We start from the raw sequence: 20671 nt of genomic DNA, 5'->3' as shown, positions 1-20671 counted from the left end.
TTACTGTGGAGAACAGTTGGTGGGAGACATGGAGCAAAGCGAGAAAGCTCAGTATGGTGTTTGGAGGTGCTCTCTTACCCCTGCCGCGAAGCCCAGGCTGCCATCCAAGATCCGCTTCTGTAAAGAACGAAAGAACAAGGCAGAAATAGAGAGAAACCATCAAAATGTGAAGCCGTCCTTGCACTGTTTTCCACCTTATCTTTATTCAAAAGGAAGATGGGGTTGAACTCCCCAGGCTTTAGAGAGGCTATCAGGCTCAGAATCAGAAGTGTTGCTCATGCCGAAATGTTTAAACAGCATTTTATCACAGAGACAGAGCCGTCACTGCAAACACGTCACAGCATATCTGTGTACCAAGCTAACAGCCAGTTGCAGCAGTCTATATGAACAGGGTAAATGGCCACTATGGAAACGCTTATGCTCGTCTTTTTCAATTGAAATACAATCATCAGAGATGCTGAAAAAAAAACTGGAGGTCAGATCACATTGATTGCATTCACACATGACACTAGTAACCTGTGTGAACTCTGGTCAGATAGAGACCACACTGATTCTCCCTACACTGTCATATGGAAAAGGGGCTACTTGTCAACTAAAGTGGCTGGATTCACAAATGTAGCACTGGCTAAATGAACCGCGCTGCTTGCCATAGCCAGGGTGTGGGCAGTAACAGAGGATTGAGATGTTTTAAAGCATTTAAAGGATATTTTAAAGCAAACAACTGCTCACTCAGATAACACCCTGAAAGCATGTCTGTGCAATGCTTACAGCACACAAGTTCACTCCTCATTGATGCTTCTGCAGCAAGGCAGAAATATCAGATTGTTGGATGCATCTGGTACACATGTGGATGGGAGAGTGCAGTCAGGAAGGGGCCTACAGGAAAACGAAGTATAATAGTTTTAACACTGTTCAATTTTACTATGATTTATTTACAGGCGCACTATATAACCAAAATATGTGCACCACCAAATCAATTTGAACTTGTTGGACATCCAGTTCCAAAAACCTGGACATTAACATGGAGTTGCACACCCCTTCTACTCACTTCTGGGAAGGTTTGCCAAAACATTCTCAAATGTGTGTGTGAGGGCATTTGCACCCAGTCAAAGCATTTATGAGGTCAGGCACTAATGCTGCATGGACGACCTTTCTCACAGCTGACATTCCAGTATATCCTGAAGGCCTTCAGTGGGGATGAGGACACAGTCTGTGCAGGCCACTCATCAAACCGAGTCCTGATGGACCTCGCTTTAGACAATGGGGGCATAGCCATGCTGAAACAGGAAGGGAACTCAATCCCAAACGTTTACCACAAGGTCTGAAGCATCTTACTGGCAAAAGAAGCATCTTACTGCATCAAAGCCGCTTAGCCAAAACCCTGAAAGCGAGCCCCTTTACCATTATCTCCTCCCCAAAATCATTACTAGTTTTATGTATTCCAGTTAGTATTAGCATTCCAGCTAGCATCCTCCTAACATGTGCAAAAGCCTGATAGTGAAACATAAATCATCACTCCTAAAGAACACACTTCCACTGCTTCAGAGTCAGTGGTTGCATGCTTTACACCAAACCTGCCCATGGCACTGCATACAGTGTTTTCAGGGTTGCTGCAAGACTTCAGCTAGGCTGTCCCCAAACACACTGCTCTACTGACATCACCTCCACAGGCAGTAATGAGTGATGTCTACGGACGCATCTGTTAGCAAAGGGTGTGGCTGAAACACCTCAGATTAACAATAACAGTGGCTGTTTAAAATACGTTTGGCCATACAGTTTATCCAAGGATAGAAGGCACAAACATCAGGCAAGTGAAGAAAAAAAAGCTCTAAACAAAAACGCAGAACTTGTTGCTGACGTGTGGCTCCAGACGCGTGGCTGGAAGTTTCTAGAAGCTTCCAAGTGGAAGCCAAAAAGCTGTGTCATGTAGCCCCACCTGACAGCTTCCTAACAATTTGTCCACCCATAGGTGTTACCCATTAGGATAGCCAAGCAAACAAAGCCCAGTAATAGAAATAGAATAGAAGTCTGTGGTACCCATAGAATAATATACTTATTTCTTTTCCAGCCTACCTGTCTGCCAGAGAAGACGAAAACCAGTGCAGCCCCTGCAGCGGTCAGCCCCCAGGTAAAAAGGGTTCCCAAGAGGGCTTGAACCACAGGACTGTGGCCCGGGAGCATGGTACCCAACCTGTCATAAGACGTGAAAAACGCTTTAAAAGAGGCAGGATATCAAGCTTACTTACGACTTTAATCACAAGACAAGACAGTGTGTGACATACTTATGTAAATCTTGTTTTCTTAGCTAGTAGATAGAACACGAAGCTTTTTAACTTGAATATAACCGCAGGCATATTTCATACAGGTGAGCCAAGGAGCCAATTAATGGTTTTTTAGACACTTTTGTTTTCCTGATTAACTTAGGCTGTCTTTTTAAGCATTCTCTTCTTACGCGTTCAACTGTTTCAAAATATTGTGTCCACACAAAATTAAGCAAACACTGTGTCTAAACTGAATTAAGTGGGGACATTCCTCGTCTCTTCGTATTAAGTTGACTTGCCTGCTGACTTGCAAGTGAGAGTCACTCTTGCAGACTAACTTAGCCAGCTAGCAGGCAAGCTAAGTTACTTGATTATCATGTAACCCTTGTCAATACTTTGCAATTTTCAGCTATTCGTAATTTTGTCGTCGGAAAACGTGATACTATGTTATAACGCCCCTGTCTATTCGCATTTTAATTCATTTTAACATAAACAATCCCGTGCTATACTTACTGTCAAAGCAGGTACCAACCGCCAAAGTCCAGGATATTTACTTCCTGCTTCCCTGTACACGTGTCTCCTCGCAAGCCCCTCCTCCCCTCTAATACTATTGGTATTAGTACCTCTGAGTACGCTGGTTATTTTAAATGGCCATTTTAAATTAGGATGGGTTTACGTATCATATTTTAAAGTACCAAATGACATATGTTTCTATATTCTTTATAGAATAATTCTTTACATAATTTAATCACAGAACAATTACACTAAATGGCGCTCATTAAATCAGTATCATAGTTTTAATTTAGGACAAATCCAAAAAGTAGCAAAATTGTAGGTTTCTTCCAGTTTTATAAGATCAAGTATTGACTGCCATAGCATTTAAACACATTTTGTCTCATTGTTACCCTAAAGGGATTGTACATACATTTCTATCTTGTGCTGTTTATGTCTGTTTCTTTGTTGCCTAAAAGCCATTTTGTGTTTAGTTTGACACGCTTTTATGAAAAATGTATAAATCTAGTGACATTTGTTACCTGGAAGCGCATAAGTGCATATGCTGGCAGCTACCTTTCTGAGAAATGATGTTTATTGTTTAAAGTTTATTTGTCTGTTGTTTAAAATGGGGCACTTTGTCAATCTTGGAATACAACCAACAAATTGGATGAATGCATCCAATAACAGAAATGTTAATCAGGATTAACATCAGAAGCCGCTAGTTTTCCAAGAAACACTCAGCAGATACATATAAAATACCTGCTAGCTGAACTTATTCCAAAGCTTTTCTGCTCTACTTGATTCTCTCTTGTATCCATGGACTCAATCTGTAATCAGAGAACTAAAAGACCTCTCGGCTTGTGTGCTGTGCTGTATGCAGTTGGCTGCCGCTTCTCACCGGTGTGTTGACCAGATTGTGTAGTATGGTATAGTGTATTGATTGTAAAGCATCTTTGGGTATCCCATATACTGCCTGAGAAAGTCACTATACAAGTGTAAGTTCATTCATTCATTCATTCATTCATTCTGCTGTCATTTCACCCTCAGATCCTGCTGTTGGATCTTCTGTTATAAGCTATGTTAATTTAAGGCTTGTTCAAGATCATTCATTTTGCACTGCATGGCCATAAAAAAACATGTGTATTGGCTTAAAAAAATGTGCATGTCATGTTTAAGTTTTCCTAAAGCTTCACAGGTCAATAATCAGATTGCTGCAACTACCATGTTTGGTATTCTTTCACAGCAATAACAATTTTAATTTTTCATGCAAAGCATTTGTAGCTTCTACATTTGTAGATATAAGGGTGTTTGTAGGTGGCATCATAAGTATTTTAGACCTTTTTTGAAAACTGTTGAAAGCTAGCACAGGCTCTATTGAAAACTTTCATTGAATCTTTTTTTTTCAGAAGCACTCTCTCAAAGCATCTCCATAGTTAAAAGCATCTTTCTGTATTGTGTCAATAAAAAGCGTCATCCTGCATTGTAAAATTGTCTGCAGATGGGGAAAGAAACAAAGTAAAAGGTTCAATATGTTTTTGGCCTCACACACATTGCAGAATGTCCTGAACTGATGGATGGAATTTAACCTCATAACCTCTGAGGAGTTTATCCTCCACTTCAGGCCGTTCACCCTTCATGTTCCACCATTCAGCAAAACAGAAAAACACAACTAATCTTAATTATCACTTCAGCAGTGGCCAAACATCATTCCCTCAAAAAAAAAAGAAAACAAAACAAACAAAAAAAGGCTATTTTCTTGTCTTGGCATATGGAAACTATTATTTACGACCTGATATATCTTCTGGTAGATAGACAATAACTTAAGACCAAAGGAATGACTTTGTGCAGTGTCTGGAATAAGAAAATATGCTAGAACTTCGAGTGTAATGCAAGAGCTGTGTTGTGGTCCTCTTCTGGCCTCTGTCACTTGGTGATTGAAAGGGTGTTATTTTAAGATCTGTGAAAGACAAGATCTATTGAAGGTGCAATTCTTAGATAATTCCACATAATTCTCATTGAAAATGTTGAAAACATCCTAAGCATGCTGATCAGAATGACTCGATGCGAAGCATCTTGTTATAACAATGAACCACTACGACACCAGGAAGCTCAATTTGGAGTCAAAAGCCAAACGCAGCGGTCACGCTGACAACATGATGAATAGGTCCAGCAAACACACATCACATTAACATGTGGATGCAGCCAAGGGCCGTAGGATATCTTAGAGGCTCATTGTAACAGCAAGGGTGACACGGCATTTGGTCTGTAATTACGGAATGCTTCTGCTCTCACGTTTGACTGAATTTGAAAACCTAAATTAATGGCATTCAGTCAACAGGTCAACAGATTTTAGTGTTATTTCAGTTTACTGCTGTAAATGATGCATTTTTGCAAGATCAGTTCATTTTAAAAATTTATGTAGCACCTCTATAATGTATCAAGTCCTGGATAATGTTTTGCTTGCACTGAATCTTCAGGCATTTCTACAAGCTAACACTCTATTGCATAAATATACCGTCAGCACCCTATCAATCACTAATACTGATATAAACCAGCCCTGCTATTACACTACATTACTGGAGCCTCTCTAGATTTACTAGGGCCCCTCTAGGGTTTACTGGGGTGCCTCTAGATTTACTAGAGCTCCTCTAGGTTTACTGGGAAATGTGAGTGACAATCTGACTGGTACACTGTAACCCTGTCATAAGTCAGTACTACAAAGACATCTAGTAGTTTCCTGTCGTGACTGGAAGACCCACTAAAACTGTGGAGAACTTCCTCTACCACAAGTTCATTCACCCACTCCCCATACCAGGCAATGGTGCTTCATCAAAGATGCAGTCCAGAAAAGATTTGTTTCAGTACTTCCTTCTGTTAAGGTGGAAGTACCTTTCCAAAAAGCATCTAAAGATAAAGAACTTTAAAGACACAAGAATTACATAATATTAGATTTGTCAACAGGTCAGTATAACAAAATCTATTCCTGTAGCAGACATTAAAAAGCTTTTTTTCCAAGGTCAGTAGAAATTTCTCAGAATTCTAAGTAGCTCATGTCCTTGGAAAAAAGGTTCACTGACACTTTTTGTTAAAATGTGTTAGGATGCCAAGGTGCTTAGATGAGGGAATTTATCACCCTTTCCCATAAGTTGTGAATATGTTGCCGGGTCCATACACCAAAGGCAGTCACTAAACTAAGACTTATGAAAGACACAGATGTGCCAGCTGTGCCAGATGGCTAATGGAATTTGCAAGAGAAGAAACCCGATACATAGAGGTGGATCTGATACACAAAAAGATAAAGGACTTTATCTGTGTCATGAAGATGGATCTGGCAGGTGGAGGTGGATCTGATGCATGGAGGTGAATCTGACGGGTGGAGGTAGATCTGATGCGTGAAGATGGATCTGACACTTGGTGGTGGATCTGATGTGTGGAGGTGGACCTGACGTGTGGTGGTGGATATGATGCATGTAAGTGGATCTAACGCATAGAGGTGGATGTGGCGGGTGGAGGTGGATCTGGCGCATGGAGGTGGATCTGATATGTGGAGGCATGGGTGACGCATCTTACTCCGCCACCTCCAACCTGCCCTTCCTCCTTCTTGCTGGTTCATCTTGCCTTTGACATGGCACACCTTATCTGTGCAGTGCCAGCCACTGCTGGCGGGGGTGGGCGGTCATTCCAGCAATGCATGTCGGAAGAGGAACGGTGCAGAGGTGACATGATTCATGAGCTCCACTGCTCCCACAGCTCCTTTCATCTGCTGCTTCTCCCCACATCATGGCCCACAGCACTGCCTCCAGGTGCTGGAGGATCCCTCTGAGCACCACACAAGAAAGGGCCCAGAGACAGATGAGATGCCTAACGGAGGAGATTTTTTTTAAGTGTGATTTTTTTTTAAAAAGGCAGCAGAGAATGGAAGTGTAGAGTGTCTCCACCTCCAGGACCGGTCCTCTGGGAACATGTCTGAAAGGTGGGTGGCCCTGAGGGGGAGCTTGTTGGGGGTGGAGGAGCACGGGGGACGTCCAACCCCCCACTGAACTGTGAGGGAAGGAGAGAAACAGAGGGGTGGAGAGAGGAAAAGGGGAGAAACACACGCAAGGGAGGGAACGTTGGGGGAGATGAAGAAAAAGGCTGGAGAGCACTTTAGAGAAGCAAACGTCTAGTTATGAAAACAAAAAGTAGTGCAACAGACGGCACCTTGGAAACCACATGACAACGGATTGGAAGGAGTCAGCGCAGCTTATCAGATAAACAGCCCAGACGGAATAAGGCTGTCACCGCCTCACTTCTCTCTCTCTCTCACACACACACACACAGATAAATGAGCACCCTGTGAATGCTGCTGAAGAGGTATATAAGAACTCGTCAAGAGGGTTTATCACCCGCTACTACTCTCTAAAAGGCTCTGGAGTACTGTGGGTATTTTCTTCAGACAGATCTCCTAACATCTAACCAGTGGTTTGACTGCTAGAGGGGTTGAAAAACCTTCAAGGTCGAAAGGTGTGACTCCACAAAACTTTGTACTTTTAATTCCACACATTTATTCCTTGGAGCGCGTGGCAACGAAGACTGGTAAAACAAAGCAACTGATTTTACTTGTTATTTCAGCAAGGAAACCAAATTTTGAGATGTAAACTTGCTAAATACAGATTAGCGATTATTTGGAAGAGCTTTTGTAGTCTGTGTCTTTTTAAATTGAGTCTGATACTTTGATGCAAAATGGAGGCTTCTGAACTTTTACAAAGATTTTCAGACAACGAGTCCACTCTGGAACTAGACGGCAAGTCATTTCACAGCTTTGAGGCTACCCAGACCATTGATGCCTTCAGCGTGAGCATGGCTGTCCTCCACCTAGCAGTTTGTATTATGGGATTGTGTGGAAACTCCTTGGTCATCATTGCCATTCTCAAGCTAGATAAAATGGCCTCCACAACAACCGTGTACATCTTCAACCTGGCTTTGGCCGATGGCCTTTTTATGGTGGGGCTCCCATTTGTGGCCTTCCAGAACTTCCATAACCAGTGGATCTTCGGCGACCTGGCCTGCAAACTGGTCATGGTCCTGGATGGAATCAACCAGTTCACCAGCGTTTTCTGCCTCACAGTTATGAGCGTGGACCGATACATGGCTCTGGTAGACCCTGTGCGCTTTGCTCGCTGGAGAACCCCAAAACGGGCGAAGATCATCTCCGCTTTTCTGTGGCTGTTCTCTCTGCTTCCCGTCCTGCCCATCGCACTTCACTTCTCCGTGCACTACGGCCTGTGCATGGCAGACACGTTTGTAGTCAAGTGGTGGATGACGTTCCTCGCCTACACATTCGTGCTGGGCTTCGTCCTGCCCTTCCTGGTGATGATCGTCTTCTACACAGCTCTGGTGATGACCTTGAGAAGCTCCAGACAGCAGGGTAGGAGCTCACCCTCACAGGACAGCTTGAGGTTGGAGAAGCAGGTCACCAAGATGGTAGTAGCTGTGGTTGTTGTCTTTGGAATATGTTGGCTGCCGTTCTATGTCTTCAACTTCTGCGCATTATATGGAACCAACATCATGCTTGCCTTTGCCCGGGGCTTTGAGATTGCAGTGCTGCTGTCTTATTCTTGGAGTTGTGCCAATCCGATCCTGTATGCCTGCCTGTCAGAGACCTTTGGCAGGTATTTCCGCATTCTGCTCTGCCCCCTCAAGGACTCCTCCAGTATGTATTGCAACAGGGACACTGAGGGCTATGACCTACGTGACACTAATGGACAGGATGTAAGTGTGCTTACTTAGAACTTTCCTGAACTTTGAAAGCTAGAAAGAACTTTACCTTTGAAGCATTTATAGTTTTATGTTTAATTTTGCAAAACCATATCTTCCTGTTTGATTTTGTTAGTAATAATCGATGTGCTTAACGCTAATCTAACTACACATTTTGAACTGAAAGATTTGCCTTTGAGACTTCCTACTGCTGTGACAGGCGTTATGTACAATGAGATGTGTAAGACTTTGATGATTTAGGGAAAACAAATGTACTTTGTGCCTATATGGGAACAAAACCTCATGATGGAGATAATACAGCATATCATGTGCCTTTTGCATATGAGTGCATTCCGGTCTCATTGGTAAAAGAATGACCTGTTGCCATGATATTCAGGTGGACATGGATACCACAAGGTGAGCTTTTCATTTGACTGTTGCACAATACTAGATGACTGAAGAACACAAGACATAAGGAGTTTGTTTGAAGAAATTATTGGACTTGCTGTGTTGAGAATTGCTTATATTGTCGGCTCTGCCCTGTGTTGTAAATCACTGTCTGTTTCCGCTCAGAGAGTTTAATACATTCTTTTGCTTTGAAATGTAAAATAATAATGGTAGCATTGTTTGGAAAACAAATATCATTTTACATTATGTTTTCTGCTTCCTGCTGTTGACATGGTATCATTGTACATGTTATTTTGCATTTCTGTGTATTTGCATATTGTGTGGTATTTAATAGCATTTTTTTACTTCTTATATAATAGCTCCTCTATAAACAATGTCTGCTCATAACACATTCATCATACAGCAACTTAATAAAATATTGCATTGTTTATTTGCAGGACAATATTAGTGTTTTATGTTTGGGGAGAATGCAAACTTTTTTATATAAGTGTGTACTGTTATCTGGCTAATCAAATACAATAAAACAAATAATAAATCAAAAGTATTGAAAGAAATACAAGGAAAAAACAAATAAAAATATAAAGGAAGAAAAATAACCAACCACATATATAGTCATTAATATAGCACATTTAGAAGAAAGGAATCAGTTTACTGGCGTTTCAGGTGAGTGAAATCTCTTGGCTTCCTGTTCAGATGTTAATTTCCAGTAAAAGCCACTGTGGTCTCAGCCTGTTGACGAGGTTGTGGTACATTACACTGAAATCACACACTGGAGGCAAAGTTGGAAGCTCTAAGGAGATGTTCACAGGGGAAGAAACCCATAGGGAGTGTCTGGCATTGGGCCTGTGTTTAATAAAACCCCTCCTTTATTCAACAGTGAAAATTAACAGCTGAAGTGAACCATCAGGTTCAGCCTTGGACATAACTCACAATTTAAATAAAGTCCCTAAATCAAGAGCTTTAGTCAGCCTAAGAATATTAAATAGATACATGTATTTATAGCAGAACATTACATAGTTTGTAAACGTGATAATGTGTGTAATTTTTTTTTCTAAACTGACAATAGTAGATACACAGGTACAGCCCACACACACACACACTTCCAGAAGGTCTACAAACAATTGTATTTGTCTTTATTTAAAAGACACACACACATCAAACTTCCCTTATAGGCACAAGAAGAGGAATGATTTAACATTTAGCAAGTGAAATGCCATCACGTAAGTCTAAGCATTTAATCATGTCTATAATAACACTGTTATGACAGCTCCTCATGAACCATATCCCTTTTCTCAGAAATGCAGTGTGATTTTAACACTACATTAAATATCAATCATATTGCAGCATTGACTGGTACTAGTTTTTATTTAGATTGCTTGGCAGTGTGTAAAAGGTTGTGATCTTATATTTCATTAGATTGTTTTATTTTAGCACCTTTTAATCATGATGTTTATAATCGTGCATTCTACATTGTTATCAACACATTTGAATTTGACTCAACACAATCACCAAACTTAATGTAGGCCTACTATATATACGTAGACAGTCCATTCTGAGTGTTTCTTAGTAAAGGGAGTGAGAGAACTGAAGAAAACAAATGAGAAATTGAAAAACTGAAGAAAGCAAATGGTCACTGCCCCTGATACACACCAAAGAGTCTCTGCAACATTTGTGTGTTGTTATATATAATGAAATGGGCTCTCAGAATAAAGGTGAGAGGTGAATCTTGTCATGGAAATGTACTTTTTCTGTGATTTATGATGTGCTTTCCTGTAACCCAAATGCTTGAAATAGTAATGTAATGTAACCATGCGATGTTCCCAGCAAGTGGACTCCATATTGTTTCCTAATATGCACTGGCAGAATGAAACCACTTAACACAGAACATAAAGCAGAACCTCTGTGATCAAAATAGTCACAAATCAGTACAGAAAGAAGCATCACTCTCACAGAGATACCTTATCACGAGATGTTTCAAGAAGTATTTTAAAGCATCGTCTCACGAGAACGAAGGAGCCGAATCTCACTGTCACTGGGAGGCCATGTCTTTCTCATGAGAGAACACCGAGATGATCGCTCAACAGCACATAAATAAATATATAAATTCTGTATTCCAAGTCAGCCAAGCACACAGGAAGCTTTAAGATAAACATGGCAGAGGTTTATTTGTCTGTGAGGAAAACTGGAAGTCTCCTTAACTCTGAGTTAAGTTTCATTTAAAGATCAGTCTTTCTTGTACAGTGCTTCATAAGCCTTACAGGGTTATTAGGAACATGCAAAAAAAAGGTCATTTTCATCTTGCCATTCAGGAGACAGTTTCTACTGAAACATTTCAAGCTATGTATCTGCTTTCCTGAAACAGAAATCATTTAATTTACTCAGATGCCATCAAACATCAAGCTGTGCTGCTAAAGTTGAGATAGGATCAGAAAGTAAGTAATCAGTCCAGACCAGAGTCTTTCCTCTGAAGTGCTGTTACTGTCATTACATTGTAAGATCACTTGTAAGAATCATTCAGATTTTCAGCAAGCATCTTGTACCAAAAAATATTTTTTTTCAAGCTACAAATGACAAACTTTTCATTTTGGGTAACACTGATCATCACATCTGCTCCTCGTCAGCAAAGGAGTATTAAGATGATCCAAGAGTGTGTTTAATGTGTTGTTCACTAACACATCTCACAGTGTATTTTTTATCATCTAAATATGTTACTAAACTTGATAGTCACGCAGAAGCTCCTTTAACTCATAAATAACTCTTAATGGCTGAAGGATTTTGTCCCCTGATGAACCGTATCTAATTCACTAATAGTTCTCACCTTTAATCCAGACTTCATGAGTACCTTGGCTGGATATTATATGGTTCTACAAAGGATCACATTTCAAAGTCTTCTTTCTTATAAATTGTTTTTCTATGCAACACAATGGTTGGCTGTAGCAATCAGAGATGTAATCTAACACATGTACACACCACCACCATCACCACCACCACCTCCACCACCACCATCACCTCCTCACACTTTACTGGCCATTATTTTCCTCATCACCATTTTGTTATTTGATGTCTGAATTCTGAACATATTTGCTCAGTAACTGCAATTTGCTGATTAGTTTCCTTAATATGCAGTAGGCCTACTGTCAGTTTCACTAAATGTTCTATTTTTATTAAAACAAAATGTTTTAAAACATCCATTTCAAGTTTATTTCAGCACATGCGTTCCAGTTTTAGTTTGCTTTTGCATGTTTGTTTTCCTACGCTATGATTTGCCTTTCCTCAAGGTTATTCAAGCTCTATCAGTCAGTGCCCTTTAACTTCACAAACCCTCAGGATCTGTTTTGCTTTGGCTGATTAATTGACCGCAGTTGAAGGTAAAGGCCTTTGTGTTAACCATCTCTCTCCCTTTAGTGTAAGTGTTGTACATATAGGCCAGGCCTACGACGATGCTGTTAACAGTATCTTTTCAGTTGAATCTTTCTGAAGGCTGGGGGCTCAATGTCAACAAATAAGGAGTGAAGGCTGAGTAATAGAAAATGAATAGAAAGTGATCATGTTTAACAAGGAGTGGGTTTCACGATTAATGACACACTGCAAAGCCAATATAGTAAGATGGCTTGTTGAATGAACACACTACTTACTACTGTCCCCCGAAACCTTGATAATTAGTTTCTGGAATACTGCTGGAATCCTACTGTGGTCTTAATGGATAAGAAATGTGGGGCATTACAACCAAATCAGTATGCCAGTCTTGGACTACTTCAATTTTAGTCAAAACGCAACATGGTAAACAAACAAACAAACAAAAAAAATCATGTATACATCCTGTGTAGAAAGAGATTGGGAAAGGCTCCTAGGTTTGATGTTTTCAAGGTCTACATCCTTCTTTGTTCAGAAGCCATAGACCAGAAAATATCGTTTGAGTTGTGTTTCAAATCTATTCAGTACTGAGGCTTAAAATGCTGTCACAAGCACAAAAAATTCCAAACATCTAGTACTCATCTGAATTAGCTGTTACAGAACATTTGTTAAAATTTTATTATTTAGTCAGTTGTTGCTAATGTAATTATTTCACTCTTTAGTTTTCTACATCTTTGATTTAATTTATTTGTTTTAAACCTTATAATCAAGCGAAATGTACTTTTGGCAATACACAAAAATACACTATTTTGTGAACTGATTTTAGCGTTTAGTTTTAGACTAGATTTAAAGAAACGACGTTTTCTCCTGTGCCTGTGATTTTGTGCTGATGTTGCTTAAGTGCGTGTAAACGTGCCACACCGCCTTGACCTGCCGACCTGCAATCCGTCCTTAAATAATGATCTGGTTACTATTCTACCCTACTCGAAGTTTCACAGATCGTGTGTAACTGCTATTTTACTGTTATTAACACGATTTGGTCCGGCGTGTGTAACTCCGTTCAGTTCAGCCTATTGTTTGCCAAGGACTGGCCTGTGTTGGCAAGTCGTGCCAAGATTTAGTGATTTAATCTTCCCACAAGCGTTTATTTTAAACCCAGATTCAAGGGCTCTGTTGGGATTCGTTTGACGAATTATTTTGACCCCTGTCATTACCCCTTATCGCTGTCAGAAGGACACACGGGATAAATAGGCTACCTCAAATTAGCCCGTATTCGGAATTTGCATACGGTAATGCATCTTTGTTTTTCTCCGCGACGGGGAATTTATTAACCTGCACCAGCTCGGATGCTGTCGCAGTGCAGCGAGTGGTCATCGCCGAGAGGCAGATGAAGTTAGCTCGGTGGGTCGGTAGCTCCATCTGCACGTGGAACGGCACGCTGCAACAGTCCAGATGTCACGGGGCAGTGCGCGCGCAACACGCGCGAGGCGCCGACTGACCGCTTCTTCGCTTTGAACAGACGAGGAATTCATTGTTTTATTTTTGCAATAACACAGAAGTGCTTGGTTCGCTATTCGCAAGAACAGTCTTAACTTTTCCTATAATATTTAGCCATTTGGTAAATGAAAAGGTGTCTAATACTGATGAATCGTCGATAATCCTGGAATCTGGAAATTCACAAGCGAGAAGTAAAACAGGTGAACAAAGTGCACGCGGAGCCGGCAACACGTTTCTGAGTGGATTTGTGCTCCGTCTCTATAGTTCACAATGATCAGCAGAAGGGAATTCTAAAAATGTTACACAGCTCAAATGGATTTCGTGGCGTTCCGTGACACAAGGTAAAAAAAAGTCTTTTTGTGTCCGCAGAGAAGCTTATACCTCTCAATATGACATTTTAATAGCTAATTTAGTTCAGATCTAAGTTGATTTGTCAGAATGCAGATGTATATAGTTTTGAAAAAATTGCAATTATATAAGTTCGTTGCACTGTAAAAATGTAAACACAGAGCAAGTTGTAAAGAGATCATACATTTAAAACAACAAACCACTACTTAATTGCACAAAAGGATGGCGTTCGTGCTTCGTTCCCCAAAATGTAAATCTATGGATCACTATTGTTTCCGAGCCACGTCGGTAGTGCGCAGATTCAACCGTGCGATCAAGTGCGTCTGTTCACTCAATTCGGCGTATAAGCTTTCAGAAACGCAAGCGTATTTTTATGTATTTCTCCCTGTGGGATTTTGACGAGGTACATTATAACTCCCCAAACTAATATTCAAACACAAGATGAATCGGTGTCAAATAATGGGTCTCAGCTGAGCGCAAAACTAAACGTGCTAGGATGCTCAAATTGTGTCCAGGAGAGTTACGCTCGTTCTGATATCAAACCAGCATCAGCTACAAAGACTAGAACCAGTTCGGAATGTGTGCCTTCAAGATATAAGATACAAGGATATCGTCTTTCTAATTTAGGCTTTGCTTTTATTATCTACCATGAGCATCTTTCTAATTCTGAAATTACAAATGTTGCATGTCGCGTTGCTGTATAACATAATCCAGGAAAAGGTGTAGTGACAGCAGGAATGTGGACGTTACGCCGGAATATTAAAAAATATATATTTTTTAACATATTTTAGGCCATTACGGGCGTTTGCTCAACGCAAATCAATTAAATCAACACTTGTCACGGTGCTGCCACAGGACTGGAAGATGAGGCAGACTAGGTTAAAGTCCTGCATGTCCAAAGTATCAAAAGTTACACCAGAAAGCGGAATGGGAAATGTGGCATAGTTATGGACAGTTTAGTTTCTTCATCAAAATTTGTTATTTTTCCCCTCGAAATTTCTCAGTTGTTGCTGTTTGCTGAGTGGTTTTCTGAAAATGATGTCAGTTAGTTAGGCTACTTTGAGTTACTTTACTCTTACTCTAAAAATGTCCAGGCAGGACAAAAATTAATCTCCATCTAGAACAATTGCTCTTGGTGTAACCTAATCCTATAAACCCAGGATTGACTGATTTCTGTTCCACAGCTTTAGAACTGGCAGTGTAGAGATACTATGCTCATTGTGGCCATTTCTTGCTGACACTTGTCAAAGCACATTAAAAGTTTACATGAAAAAGCAACTTTATTAATTTTCCACTAATATTTTTTCTTCACACTTGCATTCAGGTCTGACATGATGGTGTGGAGACCAGTATTATAAAAAAGAAAGAAAGAAACTAACAAACAAAGAAGAACAGACACAGACAAAATGGAGGCGTGGACGTTACTCCCTGATCCTCCTAATATTTCCTTCCCTGAGCCTCTTCTCTCCGACAGCTTCACCCCAGGCAATGAGTCTGATTTTGGCTTGGAAGACTATGTTGTCAATGCTAGCAACCCTACTCTTGACCAGACCAGCTCTGTGGTCATCACCTTCATGTACTTTGTGGTGTGTGCTGTGGGACTCTGCGGCAACGCCCTGGTCATCTATGTGATCCTACGTTATGCCAAGATGAAGACAGTCACCAACATTTACATCCTTAACCTGGCCGTGGCCGACGTCCTTTGCATGCTTAGTCTTCCATTCATCGCCATACAGCTAGCACTGATACACTGGCCCTTCGGGGTTGCCATCTGCCGCATTGTCCTGACCTTGGACTCGTTGAACCAGTTCACCAGTATCTTCTTCCTGACTGTGATGAGCATTGACCGGTACCTGGCTGTGGTTCACCCCATCAAATCCACCAAATGGCGCAAGCCCCGGGTGGCCAAGATGATCAGCATGGCCATGTGGGGCGTGTCTCTGCTGGTCAACTTGCCCATTATGATCTACAGTGGCCTGAACACCAATAAGAATGAAGACCAAATGTGCACCATGCTGTGGCCAGAGCCGATGGATACCTACTACACGGCCTTCATCTTCTACATGTTCTTCGTTGGCTTCTTCCTACCGCTGGTAGTCATTTGCCTGTGCTACTTGTTCATCGTCATCAAGGTGAGGTCTTCGGGCATGCGGGTCAGCTCCAGCAAGCGCAAGCGCTCAGAGCGTAAGGTGACTCGCATGGTGTCCATTGTGGTGGTGGTCTTCGTGCTCTGCTGGTTACCTTTCTACATGTTCAACATGGTGTCAGTGACCTACACAGTCATGACAACGTCAGTGCTGAAGAGCACCTTTGACTTCGTGGTAGTGCTGGGGTACGCCAACAGCTGTGCCAACCCCTTCCTCTACGCCTTCCTGTCCGACAACTTCAAGAAGAGCTTTCAGAATGTTCTGTGCATCAAGAGGGTGAGTGGCTTGGATGAGATAGAGCGAAGCGATAGCCATCAAGACAGGGCACGCATGGTTAATGACATCATGACGGAAACTCACAATGCTGGTCTGCTCAATGGAGACCTGCAGACTAGCATCTAGCCATAGTTTAGAACATTGATCTGCAGATCAGTGGTTACAACTAAATGCCCTTGCCTGTTAGAAAAGACAGAAGATCACAGCAGACGTCCAGCTAAATTTCATCAGCATTCCTGCTAGAGCAGTATTGATAGGTCCAATAAAATGCATGGGCATAACTCAGAAGTTCTCAAATATGAGTTACAAGAACGTGTTTAAATCTGCCAAATGTTATGAACAACTTACTCCATTTAATTCAAGTCCATTCATGCTTAATAATCTTCTTTAATGACTCTGAAGGGGCATTGCATTAACCTGGATGAAGACTGCTACCGATTCTACGGACACATTTCAACAGTCTTGCACCTGACTGCCCCAGACAGTCCAGATGAGCATCATACAGGTTATTGTGTTAGGTTCAGATTTTTACTTTTTCCAAAGAACTCTATATGATTTTCTCCTACATATATTTAAGCAAGATGTTTAAATGTGATTTCAAGTTCAAGAAGTTCAAAAAGACACTGGGAATGTGATTTGACTACTGTATATAACACATTTTTATTGCTTGGTGTATTTGTGTGCAGCTGTCAAAACTATTACTGATGCTGAAGCGGTCACTGTCCTCATAAGGTAAACAGACATTTGCTCTCTGAAACATCACGTCACAGTGCTGCCTGGGAAGAAGACTTTCCTGACGTTCATGTTTCATTGTTTGTTTTTATGTGTGTGTCCATTAATCATTACAAATTAGGCAAACCAAAGTACCATCAAGATTAAAACCGTCCTAGCAAACCACAAATGTCCAGACCTAAGAATTGCAAATCTAAAACATAAATGTACTGGGAATTCCAGGGCTTAATTCATTCTCTGAACAACTTAAGTGTAGTAACACAGCCTCAGCGAAAATATAATACAAGCCTATTTTCTCCAACTGATTTTCTATCTGTCAGTAATAATGTTAACTGCCCATTTGTGGTTGTGACATTCAATTATATGATATAAAAAGTGCATTATTTCCCTTTAAAATGTCTTGTTGAAAGTCATTCTCATCGGCGCTCTGCTGTGGTAGTTACTGTGGCAGTGGCACCTGACAGATGCCCAATTGGAACTAGGAGAAGGGGAACAAGCAACAAATACATAATCACCTAAAAAAAAACCTCTTCAATTCTTTAAACCTATACATAACGGATTAAGTGTTTTCATTTAGCAAGTCATGCAGTTTTAAGCCTAACTAGCATAAGACCATCCAAACACATGCTAAGTCCTTCCTGTGGAAACCCCTCTTCCCTATGATCACTAGTGTGAGTGGGAAGGAGTGAAACGGAGAGAACGGTCCAAGTCGATTCAGGCGAAGAACGCACTTAATCACTCATCTCATAACTGAACTGTCAGAAAAAGTGCTATCGCTAAAAGAGGGCCTCCTGTCTTTAACTCTATTAAATGTCATGGGTCATTATAGGCTGTGCCACAGCTGATGTGTAATCAGCAATCAGAGAAGCTTAGGGGTCACTGGGCAAGTAGATAATGTGAATTGAAAGTGAATTGTGAAGTGTGGAACTTGAAGATGGATAAGTGCCTTAAAGAGAATGCAGGTCTTACACATCCTCACAGAGAAGAAGTAATGGTGTGCTTGTAACTGGCCAATCAGAGTTAAGACGTGGACTACACAATGTCTACAAGGAAACATGTTTCAGGTAGAGCTTATTCACCAATTGTGCATGTTCAGACACCACCATGCAACACTAGTGTGAAGTAGTCCAGAAATATCGGTTAATAAAGACCCAAGTCTGTTTCTCACATGCCTCTGGAAAAAAACTTACATTATATCAGGGTTTCTTTTCCAACAAAAGCTAATTCTCAAGCTTGTTTCTCAGTGGACTTCTTGGGCTTTCTTACTAGAAGGTGTCCTGGGTGGGTGGACAGTCCTGGCAAGCTTCACAGCTGTTCCATGTTTTATTCAGTGTTTAAGGATAGACGTAGCTGTGCTTTGAGGTATATCCATGCCTGCTGTTTTACGGGAAAGCTGCCTGTATTGGTGTGGAGTGTGTTCCTGGACATGTACTCTCTAACCAGGCATGACCCCGCCACACACACACACACACACACACACACACACACACACACACACACACACACACACACACACACACACACACACACACACACACACACACACACACACACAGGTGCATTCTGCCATCATATGAAACACTTCACCTGCACACAGGTGGATGCCAATCAGGCAATCAGGACACTGTCTGACTCAGAGAAGACACGTAATTTCAGAGGTAGATTAGGTGTGTCAAAAAAGAGGTTAAATGATGCAATCCATTATTATTATATATATATTTGTACGGTAATTATTTTAGCATATGTGTGGATTTCTTTTGCACTCTGACAAGTTATATATATATACCCAACCCATCCACAATGTCCATTCACAGGTTAGAGGATAAAAAATTTCTGAATTTGTGAAGGGCTACAATAACTTTATTCAGAACTTTAGTTTAGAATTTATTCTTTGATTTCTTTGTTGCAAGCACCATGTCCTCTGACCATGATGCTGGGCGTTTGACCAGGCTCACGTGTCCTCTGACCATGATGCTGGGCGTTTGACCAGGCTCACGTGTCCTCTGACCATGATGCTGGGCGTTTGACCAGGCTCACGTGTCCTCTGACCATGATGCTGGGCGTCTGACCAGGCTCACGTGTCCTCTGACCATGATGCTGGGCGTTTGACCAGGCTCACATGTCCTCTGACCATGATGCTGGGCGTCTGACCAGGCTCACGTGTCCTCTGACCATGATGCTGGGTGTCTGTCCAGGCTCACATGTGCTGACAAATGTGTGATGCACTCATATAATTTGTTAGGTTTAAAATAGGCAGGTCTGTGCACTCTTGTGATATTACACTTTGAACAGCAGAGATATGTACAAATAGTGTTAATCAATCAGATTTACTGCTTTAATTCAACTGAGATTATGTGCACATTAAACTTAAAAACATATACATGGGGGTTGTCAAGCTATCCCTCTTTTATGTGGAGTATTAAGATGTGGAGTATTTCACACCAGCTTAAAAAAAGTGCTTCACATTAAAGAAACTGGAAATGCAGTGTTGTACATTGGTATTTATTCATAACACCAAGTTCATTACATGAGAATCACTACTAATGAAACTGATTTGGATTATACATAGAATTGGGGCAAGGAGTTGCATCTGAAAAGTGTAAACAAGAATGTGAATTACAAGCTCAATTTGATGCAATGTGTACAGATTATCTGATTGAATCAAGGCTCAGATACAGAGAACAATATCCATCCTTGTGTTTAAAATACTCACACATGTTTCCCATGTACTTTTAACACAAACGTGATAAACCAGAAGTGTATTTTGGACTGTCGAAGTTAACAAAATTGTTAAAGAAATTTTCATCCATAAATGTGAAGTGCAAATTGTGTGTTGCTGAATGTCTCCCTCTGTTGCCCAGTTTGGAGTACTTCAGTCAAGTATTCTCAAAAAAACAACTACAGTACACTGTATTATAGATACTATAATATATAACGATTTGAAGTTTTCAGTAAGATCTTAGGAAATGTGCTTGAGTTCTGTTTATATGATTAATTGTGTTTAATTGTTGTTATTTCCTTAAATAACAAGCTTTTGTGCCACACCATGATGGAGTATTTAAACATTTTTCAGTGTTGTTGAAATGACAAAAAAGAGGAAAAAATGTAATGCTTTTTACTATATCAGCAAATAAAGTTTGAAGTAAGCTAATGCTTGACGTAGTCTGTGTTTTGCAAGAATCCACATGTGAATAAGCCCACCAAGAAAATCTCAATCTCAAAGTACAATATTGCCCACTGTAGATAATACACTATAATTGTTTATTACTGCTCAGTAATATCATTAAATTGCCATTCACTCACTGGCTGTTGCAATAGATACACCAAAATCAGTATTTGTGGTAAGCATTCACCACAGTTTTGGAAACACTGCTTTTAGGTTTTGGATTCCATTTAAGACATTTGGACTAATTGCTG

The 20671-nt window shown here is 40.7% G+C and overlaps 3 protein-coding genes across 7 annotated transcripts in view; 2 read left to right on the top strand and 1 right to left on the bottom strand.

Moving 5' to 3' along the window:
• The window catches only part of slc39a11 (solute carrier family 39, member 11), a 110272-nt gene extending 107435 nt beyond the window's left edge, over positions 1-2837 (bottom strand). For both annotated transcript variants that reach the window (XM_076988014.1, XM_076988016.1), the window contains exons 1-3: positions 2775-2837; positions 2074-2191; positions 79-117 (exon numbers count right to left, since the gene is read on the bottom strand). In XM_076988014.1, the coding sequence (XP_076844129.1) occupies positions 79-117; positions 2074-2181 (147 nt within the window). In that variant the 5' untranslated portion in view covers positions 2182-2191; positions 2775-2837. The remainder of the gene's footprint in view (positions 1-78; positions 118-2073; positions 2192-2774) is intronic.
• Positions 2838-6871: 4034 nt separating this feature from the next.
• LOC143488954 (somatostatin receptor type 2) lies at positions 6872-9355 on the top strand. The gene has a single exon (XM_076987962.1). The coding sequence runs from the start codon at positions 7479-7481 to the stop codon at positions 8523-8525; it is 1047 nt and encodes a 348-aa protein (XP_076844077.1). The 5' UTR covers positions 6872-7478; the 3' UTR covers positions 8526-9355.
• Positions 9356-13532: 4177 nt separating this feature from the next.
• On the top strand, positions 13533-20405 carry sstr2a (somatostatin receptor 2a). 4 transcript variants are annotated; one of them, XM_076987937.1, is made up of 5 exons: positions 13533-14092; positions 15424-16522; positions 16925-17027; positions 17209-17254; positions 19165-20405. In XM_076987937.1, the coding sequence occupies exons 2-5, from the start codon at positions 15506-15508 to the stop codon at positions 19238-19240; spliced, it is 1242 nt and encodes a 413-aa protein (XP_076844052.1). In that variant the 5' UTR covers positions 13533-14092; positions 15424-15505; the 3' UTR covers positions 19241-20405. The 4 variants fall into 4 exon arrangements, with proteins under 4 accessions (XP_076844052.1, XP_076844054.1, XP_076844053.1 ...); XM_076987939.1 differs by having other exon boundaries at positions 16925-17040; XM_076987938.1 differs by having other exon boundaries at positions 16925-17040; positions 17209-20405.
• The last annotated feature ends 266 nt before the right edge of the window (positions 20406-20671 follow it).

The sequence above is a fragment of the Brachyhypopomus gauderio genome, unplaced genomic scaffold, assembly GCF_052324685.1.
Source record: "Brachyhypopomus gauderio isolate BG-103 unplaced genomic scaffold, BGAUD_0.2 sc57, whole genome shotgun sequence".
In the NCBI taxonomy this organism is placed as follows: Eukaryota; Metazoa; Chordata; class Actinopteri; order Gymnotiformes; family Hypopomidae; genus Brachyhypopomus; species Brachyhypopomus gauderio.
This window is presented reverse-complemented; position numbering and strand designations above follow the sequence as displayed.

Excerpts from the sequence above, each read along its gene's own strand:
- LOC143488954 (XM_076987962.1), top strand. The coding sequence starts at position 7,479 with ATGGAGGCTTCTGAACTTTTACAAAGATTTTCAGACAACGAGTCCACT.
- sstr2a (XM_076987937.1), top strand. The coding sequence starts at position 15,506 with ATGGAGGCGTGGACGTTACTCCCTGATCCTCCTAATATTTCCTTCCCT. Across the intron at positions 16,523-16,924 it reads ATGTTCTGTGCATCAAGAGG|GGGCATTGCATTAACCTGGA; the intron begins GTGAGTGGCTTG and ends ATGACTCTGAAG. Across the intron at positions 17,255-19,164 it reads GCGGTCACTGTCCTCATAAG|CACCATGTCCTCTGACCATG; the intron begins GTAAACAGACAT and ends CTTTGTTGCAAG.